The 26881-nt window shown below is 40.2% G+C and overlaps 1 protein-coding gene across 3 annotated transcripts in view; it reads right to left on the minus strand.

Annotated features, from left to right (window-relative positions):
- Window positions 1–26881, minus strand: part of ACACA (acetyl-CoA carboxylase alpha) — a 526387-nt gene that overhangs the window by 123041 nt on the left and 376465 nt on the right. For all 3 annotated transcript variants that reach the window (XM_075195717.1, XM_075195718.1, XM_075195719.1), the window contains exons 48-49: window positions 4114–4210; window positions 2897–3032 (exon numbers count right to left, since the gene is read on the minus strand). In XM_075195717.1, coding sequence (XP_075051818.1) covers window positions 2897–3032; window positions 4114–4210 — 233 coding nt within the window. The remainder of the gene's footprint in view (window positions 1–2896; window positions 3033–4113; window positions 4211–26881) is intronic.

Raw genomic sequence — 26881 nt, forward strand, 5'->3', positions numbered from 1 at the left:
GATGAGGTGATGGAGAAAAATGATGAGGTGGTGACATGTGGACAAAACAAAACCACGTTAAAAAAGGGCGCTTGCGTCGGGAAGTAACGCTCTTCCCCTGAGGAGGCCTGGGCTAGGCCCAAATGCATGACAAGAACCTTTTTAACACCTTAAGTAGCTTGATTTGACTAGAATGTATGAGTATCATGCACGGGTTAACTTGTATACAATATTCATCTGTTGTATTCATATCACACCTCTATGTGCAGGGACATCTGTTTGTCACATTGATCCATATATGGTGTGAGAGAGACTGAGCTCCAGCTGGATTGTCACCCGAAAGGGTATCACCAGGTAGGTATCATGTAGGACAAATTAGCATGTCACATCCATGTAGACAAGATTACAGAGGTATATAGTCAATAAAAGATATAGGATTTCACCCAGAATCTGTTTTAACACAAATCACCTGAAAAGGTGAAAATCACAGTAAAACTCATATTTTCTACCAGTGAACTGCTAAATGGAGCCAAATCATATGCCTAATAACAATCATATAAAATTGGCGATTAATAACATGTCATCTTTGTTCAGCACTCACCTCACAGAATTGTTGGCAAAAATGTACATAAACCAGTCTACTATGCACAGCCCAAAACAAACTGGGCAGATACATGAAGGCACAGCGAGGTAAAATGGTTGTTTCATACTTCAAACAAGATATATATATATATATATATATTGTGCATGCATAGATAAATATCCACCAATTAATATCAATCAAAAGTCCATAATTAAAATTTAATTGCCAAGAACTTCTTCAACATTGTGCAGTATGATACTTTCCAATATGCAACCTCCCAAAAAAAAACATATCATACATTTTTTTTCAAATGCAATATCAGAGTAAAAGAGACAGTATACGATAGGTAGTATTGATATTGTATTTGAAAAATACTGCCCCATATGTATTTTTTCCCCTTTGTCACAAATCTGGGTGATGCAGTATGGGCTCTAAAACTAGATCAAAAGGTTTAATGCCTGACCGATAACCGCATCAAAGAACAATGGGGTCGTCAGCTGCCAGAATTTTCCATCCAATCTCAATGATTTTGGGCAAATCCACATGATGATCTAAGGCTAATTTGAGTTAAATTACTGACTGAGCTTTATTTGATAGGTTTAACATTACTAATTCTTTAGGTAAAGAGATCAACAGTAAAAAATAAGTGGCGAGTACCTGACACTCTTCCTTTCTCTGATTCTGCCAGAATCAGCAGAAGCTAATTTGTGCCTGGTATAGTTGAGCCTGCTATGAGTGCGGAGTTCAATTTAATTAAAGGCATAGTAGTAGTTTTGAAGGCAGCTGTATCGTATCCTTTATAATCTGAAATGTACCACTGTTGGTGGGAGCAGAGCAGCCTGACAAACTTAATGAAGTAGTAGTATTTGCTCTTTTGCAGGTCGTAAACATGCTTCCTTCCATCTTACACATTGAGTCAGAGTTGGCAGATTTATCCATGAGCACTCCCACTGTCTTTCTAGGTTTTATTTTTTTTTACCACTGCTTCCTATAAGGGTTTAAGTTTCTTAGGGGTTGAGTGGCAGATGGGTACACTGCATATAGCTAAAATGTGCTTTGGAAGGTACAGCGTTAATAACGTTAAACAGTATAAACTTGCCTTTGTCAATCTCTTTAGCTTTCCATATACTTATATGCCACCCTTGCTAGTTGATTTGGCTGCATGGCAACTGGGATGAAGTAAAATTAGTCCTTTAAAGAAGGAGTAAGTGTTCACAAATGTGCTGGCCATATCTGACACTCAAGAGTTTTTTCTCTGGCTACAGAATGTCCCCTTTTTGTTGCAATCACGGCTTCGCCCTCATACTCTCCTCGCATAGCAATTTTAAAGTAGAAAACGGCTCTATCTACACAGTAAACCATTAATTCCATTAAGTGATGCTGCTATACTACATGCCAGACTATTTCTTACGTTTCAAGTAACTGACTTGCATCGTGGATATAAAATATTCTATTAGCAGTTTAATTTGAAGCTAAAGCAAACTATTTGTTCCCATCATAAAAAAGATAAAATGTACAATAAGATCACATAAATAAAAAATGGTTTCCTCTCGGCATAAACAGCTTACTATTGGCAGCTCTCAGAAAATAAGTAGATCACTGTACAGTACACGCTGCACGCTTATAACTTGGAGCTTTTATATAGATAGCAACCTGATCAATTTCATCCAGGAGCTCTCTTGTCTGCTCTCAACTTTATTACTAGCAATCTGACTAAATTAAACTGGGTGCAATTAATTAATGTAAATGGTTTGTTTTCTATGCATGAATTGATGGGAGTCCATATTATTCAGTCGGAAAATCAGTGCTAAATTCAGGGTCAGACAAATATGTCCTAGATGAAATGACATCTCAGTCCTAAATGCTGCTCTGTCTTTATAGAAAGTAGATAATCAGTTACACTTGCTAAGATAGCCACGTCAAACACGGCACATGATATACATATGCTGCATTGCAATCCGTGATGCATTTGTTATTTACTGTGTATTACATAAGAATCTGGTTTCAAATGGCTCTCCTGACAATCATAATTATCACAGTGCCATAGAGGTGTTTGTATATATAATAATAGCAGATGTGTCAGTTATTAAATATGGGCTTACTTTCTTTGAAAACAGGGAGTTTATCTTTACTCTGAAAGTTTAGTTCTTTCTACTCTCAAAATCTCCTCAGTAAAACAGTGTAAAAACATGTCAAACAAGTAAGTGATTTCAGTTACAGATTCAAAACGCCTTTGTACTTAAACTTAATTGTATCTCATTCCATGGTCTATAAATGTGCATCCTTACATCAAAAGAATTTAGCGTGGCACTTAATGTGCTTAAGCACAATTACCTTTCATTCCACCAGAAAAACCTCTCCAGTTAGCAAACACCATAAGTGGGAGTCCTTCCCTGTTGAAGTCCTTGATTGCTTGTGCAGTTTTGAAGGCAGAATCTGGAAACCACACCTGTCCTGCTTGTTGTATTATCTGTAGAAAACAGCAAGACATGTCACTTACAAAAGTAGGTATGGTAAGGTATTCAAACAGCTTCTTACCACATACTTGTAATCTGGGGGGAGGGCAGGCAAATAAAAGTAAAGAACAAGGGGCATGCAAGTAGATATAAAAAATATAAAGTTCTCCATTTACAAATAACATTTCCCATCTAATGCCATCACATAAAAAAACAACATATAATAACACAATATACAACATATAATAACACAATTTGCATCAATTTCCTCTGTGAGTGCTTTCCTAGATAAGAAGACGCACATATTAGACCAACTGTTTCATTTGCACTCTCTTTTTCCTATTTTAAATCAAAATTCTTGTGTGATGTTACTTAACTCAATGCATAAATGCAGTGAAACCAATCCACATGCACCCTCAACAGCTAATTTTTTCAAGACGTCTTTAATCATTAACAGGTGACTTGGCTGGGTCACTACCTGTTTCCATAGACAGAAATCCTCAAAGCATTAGCTGTTGGGGGTGCTTAAGGACTGGAGTTAAGAATCAATGAATTAAATTATTTGCATTAAATGTAGAATAAGTGACCAGAAGACCCTCCACATGACTCTTTCCAACGTATACAAAAGACTCTGCTGCTTAACTTTCCACTTAATATACTGTAGTATGATGAATTAATTCAGCACAGGTAACTTCAAGTAACGGGTCCCATTGGAGGCACTACCAATTTTCTGTATCCTAAGTTGTGTTTCCTACCAGGAACCGGAATTGGTCTTGAGTGAAATGGGCAAGGATTGGGGTGTCAGTGCATGGATTGAATGGATTGACAGCACTGAATAATTTGTCCTAATGTTGCCAGGTATGGTCTATATTAGTGAGGCAATTTGGTTGGGAACTGGTGTCTAGTCTCTTTCTGCTGCTTAACCAGTGTTTAGGATCAGACTTTAAGATTTTGAATGTATCAATATTATCCTTCATGCATAAAACTTTAACACTAGAGAACAATACAGTAAGAAAACAACAACACAAAACGTGTATGAAAGTATACACCATAAGGAAAACCATTTTCCAAACGTAATGCATTGGGTCAACAAACCTTAGCCTCAGAGTCAAGGTTAGCAGGATCAGCAGGTATGCTTAGTTCCACGGTCCTTGTTTCTACTGCAACCACTCCCACAGGTATGCCTCCCAGCCTATATATTTATGTAAAAACAAACAAATAAAAAAGTTGAGATTGCATTTTTCAGATAATTATATCCAGTTTATAAATGTGTTTTATACTTCTCTATGATGGATTTTCTTCCCTGATTCCAGAATGAGTCTTAATTTAACAATAACTATTTACCCATATGGTCCTCTCAGCTGGGAGCTTTACCTTTGTAAAACCAGATCAGATCAAAGTGTTCTGTGTGTAAAGGTGAGCAAAATCAGGCAGGGAGGAATTCCTGATTGGCCAAAACCCTACCACTATGCTCCAATCATATCATCTTCTGTAGATTCCTGAATGCTGATTGGTTGAGTGGTGAGGATTTAGTGTATACGGCTGTAAACTCCTCGCCACTCATCCTATCACTATTCATGGCATTGCCATCATAGCCATGGCCTATCAGCAGGCACTGTGTCTCCCTGGATCCAAAGGCAGCTCCCTGCTTCATAAAAAAGGAGGGGGGATAGGCACCAGTGTGACTGTTGTGACCCTAATGTGAAATAATTGATAACATATCAATAAAAGGCATGTGATCAGATTACAATTTATCAAATAAGATGCCTAATCTCTAGATTAGCTATGCCCCCTATCTGCCACATAATCTCTGGGCCCAGAGAGTTCAACTGCCATTGCTGTTGTCATCTCTGTCACTCATCTGGTGACTTCCATGGCCTCTTTGATGGCAGCAGCTGCCGCCAAAATTCTGCAAATTTGGGGAACAAGTGTCCTGGCTATGACCCCCAGCAAGCATGATGCCAAGAAAAATATAGGGCACACATCTACTCTGAGCTGGTGTATAACCACATGACAGCACATGCAGCACAAACGCAGATGCTTTCTCAAGAACCAGAAGAGGTAGGAGGGTCAGTTAAGATAAATGGTGAGGGATGGTCATAGTTGCCAGCAGTTGCCTGTGTTAAGATTTCTACAATGACTAATTAATGTTTCATGTTTCTACCTTCCACTCTATCCTTATTCTAAATGTACTACACCACTATTAACTGCACAAAAATGTTAGATGCCAATGATGACTTTAATGTTGGTTGTTGATCATGCTTCTGCTTAACAGAAGCCAAATACACTTTACACAGTAACAATTTTTATTTCATTACCCTATGTCTATAGTGTTTTCCCCCACCTCTTATATAATAAGAGGTGTGAGGAAGACTAGGGAATCTTTACATTCTATTTCATGTCAGCGATCATATGTTATTTGTATCATGATCCCACCAGTGTACAGCATTGTATAATATATTGGTGCTTTATAAACAAAGGACAGTAATAATCACAAATGAATGGACATATATATTATACACACACACACACACACACACACACACACATATTGATCTTCTTATATAGTGCGTATTGTGCAGAATACAGTATGAATAGATTTATAGTATTTATTAATTATGCATTGTGTACATGGTGCACTGTATGAGAATATAAATCTCTGTATGTATTTATCTATAGGTATTATACACTCTGCATTGTATTTCAGGAAATCAATAGGAAAAAATTGCATGTGGGGTGGGGGTGAACTGCAGGAGAGTGGATGTGAGGGAGAGTGGAAATGAAATACAGGATGGGTGAGTGAGGTTTTGTGATTCAGTCTCCTATAGCTAAGATTTAGTCCTGACTGCAGGGACATATGTCTTCTGTCATGCAGAACTGTAAAGCAGTGCAGCGCGAAGAGCGAGACACACCCAATAGCCAGTGGTGTGCACTGCATTGCAAACAATGGTATAAGGGGTCAGAGGAAGAATAGAACTGGTTAAGAACTAGAAATGTTCACTGACTCCGTGTTTTGGTTTTGGATTTTTCTTAAAAATTGCTCAAATATGCTAAAATCACATAATTTTGCTCTCTTTTGTCCCTATGTTATTATTAACCTCAATAACACTAATTTCCAGTCAATTTTGAACACCTCACAGGTCACAATATTATTTCCATCAACTTACGGCCAAAGATTGCAGCGAGCTGGCTGGTTACTAATTGCCAGAGCAACGCCACAAACACACGGCAGTTTACAGCATGTCTAGGTAACAGTGCCACACAGCAGTGGAGAAAAGAAAAGTGGTGGAAGATGGAGTTGTCCTTGGGCCCTCCCAACTACCCTTACGTTAGAAATTAAAAAGGACATGTAAAGTTTAAAAAAACCAAGCAATCCAACGACAAGGAGTGACACTTTTGTGGCTGAAGTGCTTGGTTTGTTTAGGCCCCCACAAAACAAGTTAACAATAGCTTAGTTGCCTTAAGTGCTGTCAATGAAATCTACAGTGACAAGATGTTGCTGTCATCATCCTCACACAATATTAAATCATCACGGTGGAATCAACCATTACAGAAATCTCTGTACTTTGATGTAATTGCAGGTAAAGGCCTTCATTGTGGAATTTGTAGTTTACTTTGATGAACATTATCTTTTACACATTTTAGGAAGTAGCCTCCTACGCCAATCACTGACAGGGTTCCCTGCTTTGCTGAAAACTCATTCTGAGTACACACTGGAGGGTGGACAGCTTAGGTATTGCAAAATGAGTTTGAACATGGGTCTCCAAATTCCCTTTTTTTCCTCCCAGTATGCAAAGGGACTGTCTGACATTTCTATTTGTACGCTGTCATTAAATTAATCCTCCACCATCCTTTGGATGTTGATAGTAGGATCAGGTGGAGTTGCGGCAGAGGTGCTTTTGGTCAAAATCTTTTAGACCAGACCAGATGTCAAAATGTTGGGCTGAGTCATCTGCATTATCGCTGGGTCTCTTGGGAAAGCTAAGTTTTATCCTAGCAGCAGTTGCCTGAGAAACTGAATGAGGAGACGCCATCTGCCACGTACCACTTGAGCTGTCAACTTGTTCACCAGGAGCTCCTTGCATCTCTTGAGATCTATGTCAGCTGGAAGCAAAAGATAAGAAATAGCTCTGAAACCTAGGATCAAGCACAGTGTAGTGATCCGATTTCAAGATTTTGATAACTCTTGGATCCTGGCGAAGCGAATAAAGTACTTGATCTACAAGTCTGACATACTTAGCGTAATTCTCAATTCTAATTCTCAAGTTGCTTTTCCAAAAGTATAATTAAGGGAATCACTAAGCTCAAGCTAGCAGTGTCTGAACTCACTTCACAGGTGACTACTTTAAATGGTTTCAGCACCTTGCACAACACAGAAAGTATTCTCCACTGCACTGGACTAAAATACATTCCTCCTCCTTTCCCAATGTAATGGCTTGTGGCGTAAGCGTGGATGGCTTTTCGCTGTTCCTCCATCCGCAGAAGCATATAAAGGGTGGAATTCCACCTTGTTACCACCTCTTGCTTCAGTTGGTGGCAGGGCAAATTAAATTGCTCTTGTAGCTGCTGCAATCTCCTAAATGCTGTTGCAGAATGCTGGATATGTCCCAAAATTTTATGGGCCACAGACAGCATCTCTTGCAAATCCCTGTAATTTTTCATAAAGCTCTGCACCACCAAGTTCCTTGTGTAAGCAAAAGAGGAAATGTGATGGCATTCACCCAGCTGTAATGCTCTCACAATATTGGTGGTGTTATCAGAAATTACATAACCTGAGGAGAGTCCAAGTGGGATAAGCCATGTATCAATGACATCCATTAGTTTTTGTTACAGACTGTCAGCTCTTAGTGTCAGCTCGTAGTCCGACGTATTTGGATACATGCTGCTGCTGTTCCCGCTTGTGAAGGCGAATCACCAACCCAATGGGCTGTCACAATCATATAATCTTTAGTTTGCGCAGTTCCGCTTGTCCACATATCTGTGGTTAAGTGTATAGTGGGTAGTATGGCATTTTGTAGCCCAATAATTACATTTTTACGAACCTTCTGGTAGAGGTAAAGAATAGCATTCTAGTAAAATGTTGTCGCGATGGAATTTGATAACGGGGACACCAGACCTCAATTAACTTTCTAAAACCAGCTGCATTAATAGTGGATATTGGATGCAGATCTAATACTAGCATAGTCATTATGGTGTCTGTGATCCGCTTTACAACTGAATGACAGCTTTCATACTTGCTTCCTCTTGCAAAGGATTGTTTAACAGTCAATTGTTGTAAACTAATAGTAGTCTACTTCTCGGTCTGCTTCTGGGATGAAGATCCACCCCCAACAGCAGCAGCAGGACTAACGCTCAAGAATTCTTCTGAGGAATCCTGGATAGTGGAGGAGTCATCTAGCCTTAGCAATTTGGATGCAGGACTAACTCTGTTCGGTGGTGAGGATATTGATGAGGATGGTATTGTGGGTGTAGATTGCAAGTGGTGAGATCTAGGTAAGAGATTGGAGCTAGCTGATGCTGGACTGCTTGTTTTTATTTTTTTAGCATGAGTTTTCCCAAAAGCTTGACTTGAATTTGCTTCAAATGGCGTAACATAGATGAGGTTCCTGGTGCAGGACTTACACAAACAACATCATCCTCATTAGCGCCATCATCAACTACACAAATATGCCCCTCATCCTGTTTCAATTCCAATGTGGCATCCTCAATTTGTGTATCACCAGCTACACTTGGGCTGCTCATGCACACATCTGCAGAAATGCTAAAAGGAGGCTTCTAGTACAGTATCAGAAAGGTTAGGCTTACACATAGCACTCGTGGATAGACTCTCCTCTGGGATTTGTGTCATATCTGAATCTGAACAGTTTCTTCTAACCACTTTTTGATTCAGAATGAGAAGGTCTTGTATTTTCATGACTGACCTTACAAGAAGCTGCCTCAACAACAGCTACAGATCTAGCACTCATACAGAAAGGCATGTGTAGAATGGCATGTTGACAATTTTTTTTTCTGCAGTTAACTTTGCTTTGATTACAGGTGTTTTTAGCTTACCAAGGTAAAAGCTGTTTTTTCAATTTTTGATTCCCTGACAAAAAACCACTATGCACTTTAACATAGGCTTTAGCAGATGATGTAAAGGGATTACTATTATCATGACTGGTGCCAGCAACTCCATGTTGCTCCTGGTCTTCTGTGGGCTGATATGAATCCATCTCATTGGCACAGAGCAATGTGACTGGACACTTTTAAGAACACTGCCACCTCTATTATTTCTGATCAGCACTAAAAATGAGCAATGGCTCGTACACTATAGACTGGCAAGAACACTGCCACCTCTCCTGTTTCTGTGAGAGCTATGGCCCAGTACAATGTCACTGGAGACTTTTAAGAACTCTGCCAGCCCTCCTCTTTCTCTTTTATTGATGACGCTGCCCAACTGCACTGAAGACTGCCAAGAACCCTGCTTCACCTTCTGTGTCTCTCTGTGAAATGACGCCGGATCTCTGTGAAGGGCGGTACTTATAGAATCCAAAACTTGTAAGATCCGACGATGCAACAATGACGTTTTGCCTCGTTTTCAGTTCCAAGGGCGCGCAAAAGTACCGAGGCTCTGTACTCGGATCTCCAATGTTCTCTATTAAAAACAAGGCATGCCTACTCAATGGGAGGGTCATATCACCCTCCAAATCTCCACCCCTAATCAAGTATTGGAAGCCCCCTCCACAAATTTTTCTTTTGGCCCTGGAAATGGTGCAACATTTATCAAGAATTGAGTTTAAAAGTGGAACAGGCCATAAATAAAAGGTGCATGGTTTCAATCATACAAAGTTACACTTTCCCTTTCTGTGGAATCCCAATGTCTGCTGTAGTTTTACATTATTAATGACATGAATTTGAGCAGGGACAACAAAGGTAAATTCTGTCTGATGTGTGGTGGAAGGAACTGGAAACCTGAAAGCCAAATTCCACTGCTGAAATGTACGAAATTTTGCAGTCAAATGTGAAACAAGCATTTTTCAAAACAGTGTTGAAAATTTCGCTTAGCTCTAACCATGTGCAGCATACAGTATATGTTAATATACTGAACATATGTAGTATTCATGAATAAAGCACTTGCACACAGTGCATAGGCAGGCAAAAAAAAAATGTACCATATATAGGAAGTTTTGCATAATTAATGCATGCCTGTGCTGTTTCTCATTAATTAAAAACAGGATTATACACCCTAAATACTAATTATACTAGAATTCAGAAGTTAGAGGTCCCCAATCGGTTCTGTTTGTGCTCCAGAATCCAATTCAAATTACTCACCCTTACCTAGAAAGCCCTCAACACCCCACCCCTTCCAAGCATCTCAAAGCTCATATTAAAATACTCTTCCTCCCAGCCTCTTAGATTTATCTCTGACCTGCGCTTTATCTCATCTCTGGTAACCACCTCTCACTCCCACCTACAAGACTTCTCCCGTGCTGCTCTCTACTTCTGGAATTCCCTACCACGCCTAATCAGGCTTTCCCACAAACTTCAAATTTGTAGACGTTCTCTAAAAACCCATGTCTTTTTTTTTAAAGCTTTCCTTATTCCTAATGATACTATTGACACTAATACACCCTCCCAACAGTTTCAATCTCCATTGTAAGCCACATTCGCTCCCTTTGTTTCAGCTGTGGCCTCTTCTACTTAGAATATAAACTATGAAATGAGCAGGGTCCGCCATACCGTTTGTTTTCATGTCTGTATTTATTTTGTCTACCTTGTATGTCCTTGTTTTATGTATCATCATCATCATTTATTTATTTATATAGTGCCAACATATTCTGTAGCGCTTTACAATTGGGGACAGACATAATAAACTAATAAACAAACTGGGTAATACAGACAAAGAGGTGAGAAGGCCCTCCTCGCAAGCTTACAATCTATTGGACAATGGGAGTTTACACATGAGGCTAAGTCTACATTTTGCATTTGGTAAAAGTGACTTATAGGCTAAATGATCCTGTCACACAACAATGTTGGTCAGGGGGTAGTTGTCTTGTGTGAAATTGTGTAACAGGCGGTAATAGGCTAAGGTAGTGAGGTTAAGAGGGTGGTTGAGGAATATTATAAGCTTGTCTGAAGAGGTAGGTTTTCAGAGAACGCTTGAAAGTTTGTAGACCAGAGGAGAGTCTTATGTCGCGAGGGAGAGCATTCCATAGAGTGGGTGCAGCCCGAAAAAGTCCTGTAACCGGGAATGGGAGGATGTAATGAGGGTGGATGAGAGACGCAGATCTTGTGTAGAACGGAGTTGCCGAGTTGGGAGATATTTTGAGACAAGAGAGGAGATGTATGTTGGTGCAGCTTTGTTGATGGCCTTGTAGGTTAGTAAAAGTATTTTATATTGTATTCGGTAGAAAACAGGCAGCCAGTGTAGAGACATACAGAGTGATTCAACAGAGGAATAACGATTTGCAAGGAAAATCAGTCTTGCCGCAGCATGCAAATAGATTGTAGGGGTTTGAGTCTGTTTTTGGGAAGACCAGTAAGGAGGGAATTGCAATAGTCAATGCGGGAGATAAGTGCATGAATTAAGGATTTTGCAGTGTCTTGCGTGAGATATGTGTGAATTCTGGAAATGTTCTTTAGATTTATGTAGCATGATTTAGATATAGAGTCAATGTGGGGAACAAAGGATAGGTGCGAGTCAAGGATTACACCTAGGCAGCGAGCTTGTGGGGTGGGATTTATGGTCATGTTATCAACAGAGATAGAAATGTCAGGTATGCTCTTGTTGGTGGGTGGGAATATTATTAACTCTGTTTTAGAAAGATTAAGTTTGAGTTGGCGAGAAGACATCCAAGATGATATGGCAGAAAGACAGTTACACGGGACAACACAGATGTCGAGATATCAGGAGAAGATAGATAGATTTGGGTATGATCCGCATAGAGATGATACTGAAAGCCAAAGGAACTTATTAGATTTCCAAGAGAAGTGGTATAGAGAACAGCAGAGGACCTAGCACTGAGCCTTGTGGTACTCCAACTGATAGAGGAAGCGGAGCAGAGGTTGCTCCAGAGAAATGAACAGTGAAAGAGCGATTAGAGAGGTAGGATGAGAACCAGGATAGAACAGTGTCTTGAAGACCTAGGGATTGCAGCGTTTGTATGAGAAGGGAGTGGTCAACGGTGTGAAATGCAGCCGAGAGATCCAGGAGAATTAGGAGAAAGTAATGGCGTTTAGTTTTAGCAGTGATCAGATCATTGACAACCTTGGTCAATGCAGTCGCTGTGGAATGTTGAGAATGAAAGCCAGACTGAAGAGGATCCAACAGGTTGTTTGCGGAAAGAAAGTGTGTGAGGCGAGTGTAGGCAAGTCTCTCTAGAAGCTTGGAGGGGCAAAGGAGCTGAGAGATGGGACGGTAATTTGAGAGAGAGTTTGGTTCGGAATTTTGTTTTTTTAGAATAGGAGTAATCACTGCGTGCTTGTATAGTGATGGAAAGATGCCAGTAGAGAGTGAGAGATTACAGATTTTAGCTAGAGGTGAAATGAGCACAGGAGACGGGGATCTACCAATTTGCAAGGGAATAGGATCAAGAGGACAGGAGGTAGAGTAGGAAGATAAGAAGAGAGTAGAAATTTCTTCTTCATTTGTGGGGTCAAATGAAGAGAGGGTGTCAGAGGGTAGTGGGAAGGAATTGAGCTGATTGCTTGTCGAGGAAGAGGATACCATTTCTAGTCTGATCTTATCAATCTTGTCCTTGAAGTAGGAAGCAAGATCCTGAGCACTGATAGTAGATGGAGGGTTCGGGGTGGGAGGATTGAGAAGAGATTTAAATGTATTGAAAAGGCGTTTGGGGTTAGAAGCCTGAGCATAGATAAGAGATTGGAAGTATGTATGTTTTGCAGTGTCCAGAGCATTTCGATAGGAGTGGTAGACAGAAGTATATGTGAATAAGTCATTAGAGGTGCGAGATTTACGCCAGTGACGTTCTGCTTTACGGGACAGTTTTTGAAGATTTCGTATTGCTTTAGTGTGCCACGGTTGACATCGAAGTCGACGTGTAGTATATAGTGTCGCTGGAGCCACTTGATCAAGGGCCGTTGCTAAGGTTTGGTGAAAATGAGGTACTGCCATCTCAGGGGATGAGAATTTAGAGATAGGGGAGAGAAGGTGTTGGAGAGAGGTGGAAAATTGTTGAAGATTAATAGAATTAAGATTTCTGCGGGTATGAGGAGGCTTGGTAGAGTTAGACAGTAGAGAGGTTAGAGCAGTGGGGATGAGCGTGTAGCTGATAAGGTGATGATCCGAGAGGGGGAAGGGTGTGTTAAGAAAATTAGAAACTGAGCATAGTCTAGAGAAAACAAGATCAAGGCAGTGGCCATCCTTATGAGTAGATGATTCAATCCACTGGGAGAGGTCAAGTGAGGAGGTTAGAGAGAGTAGTTTGGAAGCTACTTGTTCCCCTACTGTACGGTGCTGCAGAGTACTATGGCACATTACAAATCAATGATAATAATAATAATGATATATATATATATATATATATATATATATATATAAAATGATGAAATTATGCCTAGTAGCCTTAGAGTCTATCATAGACATTAAAGGATGAATATTAATTTCTAAGGAATAACAGCATAAAGGCTTCACTAAACATAGTTTGTAAGGCTAGAATTTACAAAAATGTAAGCATTTATTCCACTTGTTTTATTATATATCTATTTTTAAACACAATACATTTCAACAGTCCTTATCACTGTTTAATATGATGTAGATACCTGGGGAAGAAACATTAATAAAATAATGCAGTTCACATTTATATTGTTTTACAGTGCTGTTCTACATGAAGAAAATGCTCTCTTCTATGGCAAACAGCTACATTTAATTCAATGAAGTATGAGATGTCTAGCAGATCTTATAACAGAAAGCTTTAATATATACAAAACCAACAATTACCAAATAAAGTTCTCTATTCAAACTTTAACAGAAACATTGTACATTTTTTTATCTATAGCCATGCAAACAGTATAATTACACAGTAGTGTTCTTGCTCAAATACTGCGCAACAGGTTAAATGACAGTTGTACTGCAATGTATACAGATAATTTAATATTGTCAACCAGTGGTACTCGGCATCCCGATGCTTGGGATACCAACACCGAGTATAGCTACAAAAAAAACACGAAGAGTTAAATCACGGCATAATTAAAATGTACACGTACCTTGACACCGTGGGAGGACATTACCGAAAGACCTGCTATGCGACTGCTGTAAAATCCAAAGATGCTGGATGCCGGCGCTTCATTGTGATGTCACCAAAGACAGTGACATGTACATTTCAAGAGGTATGTTAACGTTAGGGGTTAGGGTTAGAGTTACGCTGCATCAAACGTTGCTGTCGTCGGCGACGTCACAATCAAGCGCCTACATTCAGCATCTTCGGATTTTAGAGCAGTCGCATTGCAGGTCTTTCGGTACCGCCCTCCATCAGTGTCAAGGTAAGTGTACATTTTAATTATGCAGTGATTTAACTCTGTGGTTTTTTTTGTAGGTATACTCGGTGTATGTAGCCCAAGCATCGGGGTACCGTATCCCACCCCTGTCAACACTATGTGCTTACCCTTATAAAATCATGTTACATTCCCTTATACTTTGCAGAACATATATATATATATATATATATATATATATATATATATACATATACATGTAGGGTATATAATTCCAACATTGTGAATGTTGGCACTTAACCTGCCGACATCAAAATGTCAGCAAGCTTAAAGTCGACACTTGCATTGTGTAGATAAGTGGACAATGTCACCAGTGTGAATGCCAACATTCACAATGTCACCAATCCCAATGCTGACATTAAAAGACCAATGCCGCCACTGCTATACCCCAGACACAGCGCTATTAGTCTTTTAATCACACTGACGACATTGTCCACCTGTTTACACAATGCAAGTGTCGGAATTTAGCCCGATGACCGCCACTTGAGAATATATTGAAAATATATAAATACAAATGTGTGTGTGTACATATACACACACACACACACACACACACACACATACAAAGAAGAAAGACATAGATCCTCTGCACTCTCCATGTAATGACTGGCCCACATTGTATAGACAAAAAACAGGGATACTCTGCACCCTCCAAACACATAATTAATGCTGTACTAACTAATTTTCTATACTAAAAACGGAATGTTAGCTACACATATTGCAATATATGGTAAGCTGACCAACTCACGTCAGAATGGGAAGACAAAAGAGGTAAAATAAACATATAAACATTTTCGTGATTGGACGGGCAGCAGTATGGCTTTCTTTCTGCTGTTTCATATTTTGCATCCTATTTGTATACTTTTTCACTTTGGTACTGTACAAAGACATTTTTTCTTAGTTATTTCCCTGCAGCTCTTATTGTTGGGGCAAGCAGACAGCTTTAATTGCTCCTCTGAGAAGGGAATGTGAGACAGGGAATGATAGAGAAATAAAAAGTGCCTTCATATTTCCTTGTGCACAGACCATACATTTAGACAAGAAGATGATAGTCACATAGTGATGTAAAACACCAGTGACTCATGAGAGTCAGAGGCTGCGAAGTGAAATAATTCCCTCATGCACTCTCTCCTAGTAATAGTCTATTTATTCTTCGTCTAGCGTTGGATTCATTTTTATTGGACTTTTTTCGTATTTAAATGTCGGTAATGAATTTACTGGAGATGAAAGGTGAGGAAGATAACTGTGCAAGCTCTATGGTTTTTCCATTTGAGCTCTAACATATGCCTAGGAACATACCTTTTTCACTAAGCAGATGGAGAAGATGGGGGAGATAATTTAGGGAGCGAGAATAATAAATTAATAAAGACCTGTTTTTGTGGAGGTTTCACTCATGACACTGAGCTGACATATTACTTACTAATCATTGTTTAAAAATTAGAAAGAAAGTCGTAACAGGAAAGCAACTCATAATAGGTATTTTTCAACTTTGTGGCAAATGTATGCTGCCCCATAAAGGGTCGCAGACGCTAGCTATCATAGATCTCGCTATTGTGTAGTGTCTTAGGACACAACCACAAAAATATACATCAAAAGGAAATTGGTGTAATCTGTTTTTGTTTTGTTTTTTAAAGCTTTAATACAACAGAAGAATATGCAGACAAGGAAGATAACTGTTTGCAACAGTCGTTATATTCCTAATGCCTGTTTTACGGTGTTGAAAGCATTTCCAACATGCCCTGTGCCAAATAACATAGCAACATATTCTGATGGGACTTCAAAACTATATTCAGTGCACAATATAGTCATGTAAGGTATCTGTACAATAAAATTCCTCCATTGGTCTATGGGTAGCAGAACTGCTGACTGTTTTAGGTAAAATAGCATTACAACACGATGCAATGCAGCATGTTGCACATTAACCATAAAAAACCTAGCGTATAACGCTTGGGCAAGGAAATATTTTCAGCTCTTACCCAAAACAAGCATCCACATCAAGATGTCATTACATTTAAGAAGCGTCAATCGCTGGGTGTAAACGATGTTTCAGTTTAACAATATTTGTAAATCACAATCAATCATTTATTTGAGAGATTCAATGTAAGAAAGGGTGAAAGACTGTGTGACATAAGTGACAGCTCCCACATGGACCTGCCTCGTCAGCAGGATCATAAGTTTACTGACAGGTAGACCCTGAAAGAGGAAGTAAGCACGTATTTCTGGAAAGAGGTGGAGATTCATAATAAGTGATATGCATTATAAACACACGTTTCTGTGATGTTGGAAGGCCTCATTAAAATGCAATCAATTAGCCCTAATATTACAATAGCTGATTTACATTTTGCATGATACAACTCATTTAGGTCTGAGTGGAATTAAGTGGATCAGTTATATAATAAAATGTCACATCCCTGCATTCCCCAGATGCGTCTGGTGCTTTTTATAGACGAAGCAGCTGATCCTCTCTGTTGCTCAAGGGTGCTTGAAATGACCATCGGCATTAATAAAATACATCTCCCTTGAGCTTCCCATTCAGATGAATATTGCATAAATTATAAGGGTCATTTACAAAAGTGAAAAATGCATCTCCTGCAATGTAAATGTCATGTGTCTGCAAATGTACCTGTTTTTATGCAATGTGCATGGATTTTACATATGAAGATGGGGTCGTCGGTGGGGTGAGACTTTTGCATTTTCCGACGATAGACCCAAGGCATTCCTATATGGATGTAGGCTAGACGCATGAATGAGTCTAGTTATGCTCCTGCGTGCAAAAACAAGGTTTAGCTTTGAATAATGTGATTATTTAAAGAAGATTCAATGGGCTGTGAGTGCACATTTCAGAGACCCTGACTTTTTTTTGGGAATAAACATTTAATTGAATCCTACAATAAAATGATAACCGCATAACAAGCATGGAGTTCCACTGGAGAGAGCATGAGATGATGATTGCACATACATGCAGGGCTTCAGACGGTACAAAAGTTATGCTTAATCAATATCTTAAATAGGATGAGTGATAAAGAGAGAAAGAAGGAGATGATAGAGAAACAGAGGGAAAGGAAGGGGATAGAAAGGGGAAGTCACTGTTGAATGTGTCCGCAGGAGCGAGTGGTACACATCGTGTACTGGGTGTGTAGGGAGCAGGAGATCAGAATGCCAAAGATGGGATAGAACTGTATTTTGCGGTCCAAGGATTCCAGACCTGAGTGAAGGAGACAGGGGTATGCTGTATAATGCTTTTGATGTCTTCCATATGCGATAGGAGGAGGTACAGGATTTTTCCAGAATAGAGCAAGTTGGCACTTTACCGCAATGAGTATATGTGTAATAAGCTTTTGGGTGTGTTTGGGAACATCAGGCAGGGGTCGAGGTAGTAATGAGTAGGAGAGAGAGGAAGGGAGCGAAACTTTAGTGACAGTGAATATGAAGCGATGGATAGAAACCCAAAAGGTGAGAGGTTTCAGCCAGGACTGCCAAATATGAGACAGGGTGTCTGCGCCAACACAATGGAGAGGCACTTGGATAAATAGTGTGAAGTCTGTGAGGGACTAGGTACCATCGATAATAGATTTCTGTGCATTTTCACAAATTTTGATGCAGATCGAGGTTTTAGCTATATTCAGGTGAGTGTCTGCCCCATGTCCTCCTTCTATTTGAGTTCATGTGGCTCCTTGGGGGAGCATTTGTGTTGTAAACTGAGGCGATAGAAGGTGGAGATAAGACTTCTAGAGGAGGAGCGGAGAGAGCAGATGGATGCTAGAGGGGAGATCTGGTGGACGTCATTCACTGTAAACCTATTGGAATCATAAAAGTGTCGTAGTTGTAAATATTGTAAGAAACAAGAGGAGAGAAGGCGATATCGGGTTTGCAGATCAGCGAAGTTGGGAAATGTCACACGCTGGTCCCATAGATAAATGCCGGCATTGTTACCTCGTTTCTGGAAGCGGTGACCCAGGCTACTACTTCGTGTCAAGGCTCCCATGTAGTTGGTTCTGCGCATGTGTGGCCTGTTGCCCTTATTTGTTACGTCCTACTGGTTCCCATTTTGTGCATGGATTATGGAGCGCTATTTAAACCTCCCATGGTCCCTCTGTTGATTGCCTGTTCTTTGAGTTATATACTCTTCCTATGGGATTAGGCTCCTGTTTGTTTATCTCCTCCGTTGTGCCTTGCTTCGTTTGTTTGGATCAGCCAGCTCTACTCCACTACTACTTCCACGCTGGGACTGCCGCTGTAACAAGCAAACTCACCTGTTACCAGAATCGCTATTCACCGATCAGCCGGTTCAACTCCACTACTACATCCACGCTGGGACAACTGGTATAACAAGCAACTCACCTGTTACCAGAATCGCTATTCACAGATCAGCCAGTTCAACTCCAGTACTACTTCCATACTGGGACTGCCGCTGTAACAAGCAAACTCACCTGTGGCCAGAATCACTATTCACAGATCAGCCAGCTCAATTCCACTACTGCTTCCATGCTGGGACTGCCGCTGTAACAAGCAAACTCACCTGCGGCCAGAATCGCTATCCACGGATCAGCCAGCTCAACTCCATCACTGCTTCTACGCCTGGACTGCTGTTGCACAAGTAACTCACTTGTAATTGGAATCACCATTCAAGGACCAGCTAAGTTCTCCTTACTTATCATGTGCATATTGAACTTTCGCTGTAACCAGTAACTCATCTTAGTTACAATTATCATGTATGGATCAGCTAAAGTTCTATTCCACATCTGCCCTGTTTGAACTTCAGCTGTATCAGTGATTTCTCTGCTATTATAGTGAGTTACCAATTGCAAGCCAGCTAGTTTCATCTATCATCTTCATTGTCTATTTGATCTGCTGCTGTATCATGATTCTTCTGCCGTTACTTCGAGTTACTACTTGCAAGCCAGCTAGTTCGATCATCTTCATTGACTGAGCTGCTGCTGTATTATGATTCTCCTGCCGTTACTCTGAGTTACTAACTGCAAGCCAGCTAGTCTTATCATCTCCATGGACTATTTGAACTGTTGCTGTATCAATGATGCTCCTGTTGTTACCTTGGGTTATCAAATGTAAACCAGTTATTTTTAAACCATTCTCATTGATTGTTTGAACTGTTGCTGTTCCAGTGATTCTCTTGCCATTACCTTGAGTTATCAAAACCTGTAGTTTAGCTCCACCACTCCTCTGTCTCTCATTTGGGAGACCGCGATCTGCGGGATAGGGGCAGCAAAGCCCATACCTCCTTGCGGGGGTCACTAGTGAAAAGCCCCTACCTCTTAGACTCCGCACTCCTGAATGAGTACCACTCATTGACAGAGAACAGGGATCCACTAAATATTTTACAGATTCGTGACAGGAAACAGTTAGAAGGGGGCTATGTCCTTGAGGAATTTAATGTCCTGTCGAATCCAGGATGGGAATTGAGTCGAGTGAGTGCCTGGAGGGAAGGAAGGGTTACTCCATAAGGGAGTCATGTGCCAGGCATTAGGAGACAAGTCATAGTATGCCATAGTGTGGGACCAGGTGGTGAGGGAGAATGCCAGGGAGGGGAGGAGTTGCGAAAAGGGGTGGCGGTTGAGGTTTCAGCGATAGGAGGGAGAGGCTTCAATATCAACCCAAACTCTAAGGCCGGGAGGCGCATGCAAAAGGACACAGTGGGTGAGATGAGTGGCTCGATAGTATTTGAGAAAATGGGGGACTCCGAGCCCTCCACCCTGTGTGGGTAAATGAAGGATATTTATGCGAATCCTCTGTTTTCTCGACGACCAAATGAATTTAGTGGCAAGTTGTTGGAGGAATTTAAAGGAGCTTGCGGGGACTTTGAGGGGAAGGGTTTAAAATAGGTAAAGGAGACAGGGTAAGACATTTATTTTAAGGGAGTTTATGCGACCTGTCCAGGAGATGATGAGTTTATCCCACTTAAGAAGGTCTGCTTTGATGGCTGCAAAGAAAGGCAGAAAGGTTTGCCGCGTATATTTCGTCATAGGTTCGAGTCAAGCATACGCCAAGGTATTTCAATTTATAGGACTGCCATCAAAGACCCTGATTTTTTACACTTCCTCAGAGGTAGTGGAAACCTATACTCGCAAAAGGATGTATTTCGCGCATTTCACACTTTATGCGAAAAGTGGAGTCCTAGAAATAAAAACACTGAAACGCACAAAAGTGACATTTAATAAAAACAGCACCTATTTTCTCTTATTGCCATGAACAAGATATAAATGCGACTAAGCGATATGTTCGGCTACAAATTGAAAACTTAATGAAGGAAGTAGTTCTAGAGTACAAGGTGAACTTTCACTTTCCACCATGCATACATACATTTCCAGATGCTCATGCAGAGAGCTTTTAAAGGGACGGTTCCTAAAACTCAGAATAAAGGCAAGATGAGCACAGATGTGGACAATTAGGTGCATTTTTGCACACATAAAAGTATTGCATCTGCATCCGTGTATCTTTTGTGAATTATTTTAATTAGCTTAATGTTGTAAAGAAAAATGTTCATATTATGCGGATTTTAAACACTTGGAAAGTACACATCATTTTTCTAAGGAGTCCCTATAGCTTTGTGCATTTTGCTGCTCCACCCTAAAATTAATTAATATTTTAAACAATTCTTCAAGGGGTAAGGTGTAACCAACCAAAATTTACATTGCACTCCTGAAAAATAAACAGCCATACTTTGATTAACAATTTATTGCAAACATTTAACAGCTTCAAATATAGAGATTATGACTTATGTAATGAAACTGCAAGCTAATGATGAATGTCTTTATCAAGGAATTATTGTTATTTATTGAATGGGGAAAAATGACTCAAAACAACTTCTGCTTTCCATTATACTTCATATAAATTTTATCAGTCTCTGCACATGGAGGTGCTACATCTTGTTTTATGGCACATCCTCGAACTAGAAGCCAGAGTATAATAAAAGACAATTTACAGCCTAGAACACATATATTACAAACATACAGTACACACAAAAAGATGAGTTTTGGAGGCACTTACAGGAACCATTCCCCGAAGAATACAGTTATGTCTATTACTTCCTTTTCTTGTCAAAATGTCAGTGCTTTGAAAGAGACCAATTCCAGTTTTTATACATTTGCTGTACCATAGAGCAAGGTGGTTCAAAGTGAATGGAAAGAAAAGTTAGCTTAAACACAAGAAGGCTTTGCTAATAAAATGTCTTTAGTGCGCTTATTACACTAAATTACAATTGGAGAATCTGCCTTATTTATACACATGTAGAGTGGATAAACTGAGCCCACACCTGACCATAAACTGATATTTTACAGGTTGCATTTGAACCAACCTGGCACTATTATTTGAACTCTTACCAACCCAGGTTACATTAATACAATTGTAACCAAAAATTAGAATACATTATAGGACTGAAGACTGCAATAAAAATTGACAACTGGATTACTACTGAACTGGAATAGCACTGAAAATTGAGGACAAGAGCATCAATTGACTATATATAGAAGTAGGGTCATAGGGAGTTTATTTTTTTTAATATATTTTTAGGGCCCTTAGATCTATGATGGGGATCTGTTAGAACTGTCACCACTGGGATGTGGTCTCTTAATCGTAACACCTTAGGACAGGTACAATGAAAGTGCAGTAACCACAATCACAACAGTACCAGTAATCTCATAGAACACAATGAAAATCATCACCTATAAAAGGGGTAATGTCAGCAAGTTACTGCTGCTGAGCTGCAACTACGTGTATAAACAGGCAGCAAAGATTAGTAAAGAGGGGTTTGAACTGCAATGTAGTTCCACTGACCTAAAGTAGCAATCTACTGTATCATAGTTTAGTCAAAGTAGGCCAAAATATTATGAACACTCAGACACCACTTGTCCCTCATGTAGACAGGACCTGACACTCGCCTAAATCTGACCAAGATAACATGTTAAAAGTATATACCCTTCTAAACAGCAGGTTTCAGGTTAAAGCAAGCATCACTAGCGCAAGACATATGGATATATAATCCTCAATAAATGTTAACTTTTACAACACACAAAAAAAGAGAAAAAGCTGACAAGCTACCAGATGAGCAGTACTGTGCAAATATCTCTCCTGGTACTTATCCTCAAAATTTGTGACTGTAACTTGTTCCTTTTTCAGGAAACAAGCCACATTTCATTGCTGTGTCACCTTAAGGATAGCTAACAAATTGAAAGCTCAACTACTGCTGATAAAAAACAGTTATAAATATGCAAATAAATAACCCACATGCAGCTCCAGCAATCTCTGAGATAATGTGGGATACACAAAATATGAAAAATAAAAATAAAATATTAAATATTTAAAATATGTTCCTGTTCACTGTTTAACATCAAACAAATTGAGAGTATCAGAATTTAGCACACATCTTAGTTTTGAAAAGATAAAGAAAAATGAAAACATCTTTCGAACATAAGTAATGAGAACACGTGAATACCAAAGCAAAATAGCCTAGTGGTGGAATGTAAATGATGTATCATCATCAGCTATTTGTACAGCGCTGCGTAATTATTGGCGCTTTATAGAGAACTCACTCGCATCAGTCCCTGCTCCATTGGAGGAGGGAGAGAGACGGAGAGGGTCCACCAATTTACCTCTCGGCATATATTGGTATATAGTGGTAGCAGTGGGCTTGGCAACTGTGGTGTCTGGCCTTGATCTCCTACGGGCCAGAGTCATAATACTAACAATAATAATACTACAACAAACCCTGCTATGGTATTCTGCCCTCTGGTAATCCTTATCTATTTACTATTCTGTGTTGAAAGTGTTCAGCGACCGCAAAGTTCACTGTAGAATACCTGGCATCACAGTGTATTGGCCCTACCGTCACCATACTGCTGAAAATAATTCTGTATTTTCCATGGATCACAGGTATCCCTCCGGCATAGTAATGGAAGTTTTTTGAATTAACATGCAGGATACCCACCCAGTGTGACACTCTAAGCAACAGATCGTCGAGCGGAGTCTACCCTCAAATCCTGCTGGCTTTACATACTAGTCTATCATGGCTCCTAAAAAGATTAAGCCTACTGTCTTGACTCCTCCAATTAAATTTTAACTAAAGCCTGCATCAAGTTCACCTTCTACCTCAAGAGATTTTCCTCCATCTGCCAGGGCCAAGGAGTCGGAGGTTCCCCCTCCACGCTCTCCTGTTCCTGATCTGGGAACGGATGCCTAACTGGATGCTCCATTAACATCGCGCCTTCTGCACTCTACCTTACACCAGATGCTAACTGCTCTTCGGGCTGACCTGACTTCTGAAATGAGAGCGGAAATCTGAGGTTTGAAATCAGATATTACTGAGATTGGAGATCGTACAGACCACCTTGAGACAAAGATGGGGGAAGTGGTTGCTTCCCATAACGACCTTTCCTACTCACATCACTCCCTTCAGAGTGAGGTTGCCTTTCTGAAAGGTAAAGTGACGGATCAGGAAGACCACTTTGCAGCTCTGCCAAGACCTGTCACTCACAACCATCAACCAAAGAAGAGCTCTTCATCCAATAACGACAGCCCTGCGAGCAAATGATATCTCTTACCGTTGGGGCTTCCCGGTTAAGCTGCTGGTTCGACATGAAGAGTCCTCGTATATCATCTCGTCCCTTGAAGCTGGCACCAAACTCCTAGAGGAATGGCACATACCTCTTCCACCTAGAACCGCTTCTATCAAGACCCCGCTTGAATCAGAATGGACTCATGTTTCTAAAGACTGAGGTCCAATGTTTCGGCTAAAGCCGTAAAGTCTTACAGCTTCTACCTCTGGCTCGATAAGTATAATTATTAGCATTATTTGTGCCTAATGTTTAGTACCTTCTGTTTGTACTGTTGTGTTTAAAAATCTTGATGCATAAGTTATGATGTGTATCAATGGGTTTACCTAAGGATAGTTTATGGCCTTGCGGGGTTAGGGATGTTTAAGTGGGGGGCCTGGTGCTCCCGACGGGCATACATCTCTCCTTGCATTGTTCATATTGTACTGTTGTAATATAGCTTTCTACAATATATCAGAGGTTTAATTTGAATTTATATTATTGCTACACTGTTGCTGTGTTCTTTCTTCTTTACCCTTTTCTGAGTGTTACACGGGTGGGATCTAGTTCCACCACCTCCCCACATGGTACCCAGTTTGCCACATGCTCCCCTCTGTGGCAAATGCTCTGACCCCATTCTACGGGTTTCTTCTGAATCCTTCTAACCTCGTTTCCCTTCTCCCGGGATCACTCACATTACATGTTTTAAGAATAGATCAGGATCATCTTTCTCTTTTCAGGTCCCATAACCTATGGTTCGGTTCTACTCTTTGAATGTTAAGGGACTCAACTCCCCAAATAAACATCAATTGGCGCTTACTACATTCCACAAACGCAGAGCAGATGTTATAGCCCTGCAAGAAACACATTTTTCGCCCTGTTTTCCCCCCAACACAGAGACCCAAGATATGCCCTGGGATACTTTGCTAATGGCCCATTCAAAAGGAATGGTGTGGCCGTGCTGTTGTTCAGTGTTGTGTCTGCTTTAACCTGCAGTTAAAAATAGAGGATAAATCTGGCCAATTTATAATTCTGGTTGGACTTTTAGAGGATAAACAGGTGACCTTAATTTCCTTTATATGCCCCTAACTCCTGCAAAATCTCCTTCCTTAAGTCATTATGCGAGGAGGTACAAAAAGTATGTAGAGGCCACCTAGTCCTGATGGGAGACTTTAATCTGACCATAGATAAGTTTAGGCCATTACGATCGACAGGTCCCGATCCAACTCTGGGTCCTTCGACAGCTTTTCATAAGTTACTAGCAGAATGTGATCTCTATGACATTTGGCGGATCCAATCTCCAAATGTACGGGACTATAACTATCATTCTAGTGTACACAACACATATTCTAGAATAGACATGGTTCTGACAGATAAATGGACATTACAACACACTAAAACAATTAATATACTCCCTATCACATGGTCAGACCATGCCCCGATAGAGTGGACCTGGAATCTAAATCTTACTAAAATCTCCCGAGACTGTGGCAGATGCCGGTCTATCTACTTACTTCCTTCCTGGGAGTCCAGGCTCGGTCTGTCGGAAGCATTGTCACAATATATTCAGGTGAACAACCTGGAGGATACATCTCTTTCCACTCACTGGTGTGCATTAAAAGCAGTCCTGCGTGGTTCAGCCATCCAAATAGGTGCTCGCTTGAAAAAGCAATACCTTTTTCGTCAACATACACTTGAATCTACTCTAAACACTCTAGAATTACAGAACCAGACACACCCCTCTAAAGCCCTCCAAAAAGAAATAAATGATGTTAGAAAACAGCTCAATACACTTTTTATATCTCGAATGAAATCAGCCCTCACTAAATTGCGTCAGAAATTTTATTCTATGGGCAATAGAGCCAGTCGACTCTTGGCCTGCAAACTTTGAGGTAAACAAGCCAGAAATTGAATAAAAACTCTTCACGGCCTTAGGGGTAGTAAGATCCACAATCCCGCCGACATAGCAAATCAATTCGGTAAATACTATGCTAGACTCTATAACTTACAGGATGACAAAGACAGGATGACAAAGACATCTCCCCTCGTTAAATCTGGATAGTTTGGAGCTAATAAATCTCCCTTGGTCTCAGCGAGAGGTTGAGGAGGTCATTAAGCGCCTCCCTAGGGACAAGGCCGCTGGTCAGGATTGGCTTCATGAATGCCGTTTTTCATACCACATTTCGGTCGGAGCTGGCCCCACATCATACCAATCTTTACAACAATGTTTTGATGGGGGGTAGTTTCCCAGCTGAGATATTAGAAGCACAAATAACAATCTCCAAACCTGGTAAGGACCACTCCGACTATAAGAACTTCCCTGATGTTTGTCATGGCTATAGAACCTCAAGCACATACAATTAGACAGGCTTCTCATTTCCCAGGCATCACTTTTCACCCTTATATACATAAACTATGTTTATTTGCAGATGACGTATTCTTATTTGTCACCCGTCCGGAGACCTCGTTGTCAGCTTTGAAATGTATCTTAGACGATTATAGTTCTGTGTCGCTTTATAAATTGAATATCACTAAATCTGAGGCCCTTCCCTATTAATAAAATTAATTATAAATTTCCATTTGTTTGGGTAAAGGACTCTCTGCCATATTTAGGTATACATATTCCTGCTACCCTATCTACGGTATACGAAATCAATTTCGCCCCAATTTTTGTACATCTTTCCTCCTTAACCAAGAATTGGCTTAACTTCGAAGTCTCCTGGCTGGGTCGTATAGCATAAAATGATGTTATTACCCAAACTCATGTATATTTTTCGTACTATGCCTTATATCATACCTAAACGATTGATGGCCCGCTTTCCTAC

The sequence above is a fragment of the Mixophyes fleayi genome, chromosome 2 (genome assembly GCF_038048845.1).
Source record: "Mixophyes fleayi isolate aMixFle1 chromosome 2, aMixFle1.hap1, whole genome shotgun sequence".
Classification (NCBI taxonomy): Eukaryota; Metazoa; Chordata; class Amphibia; order Anura; family Limnodynastidae; genus Mixophyes; species Mixophyes fleayi.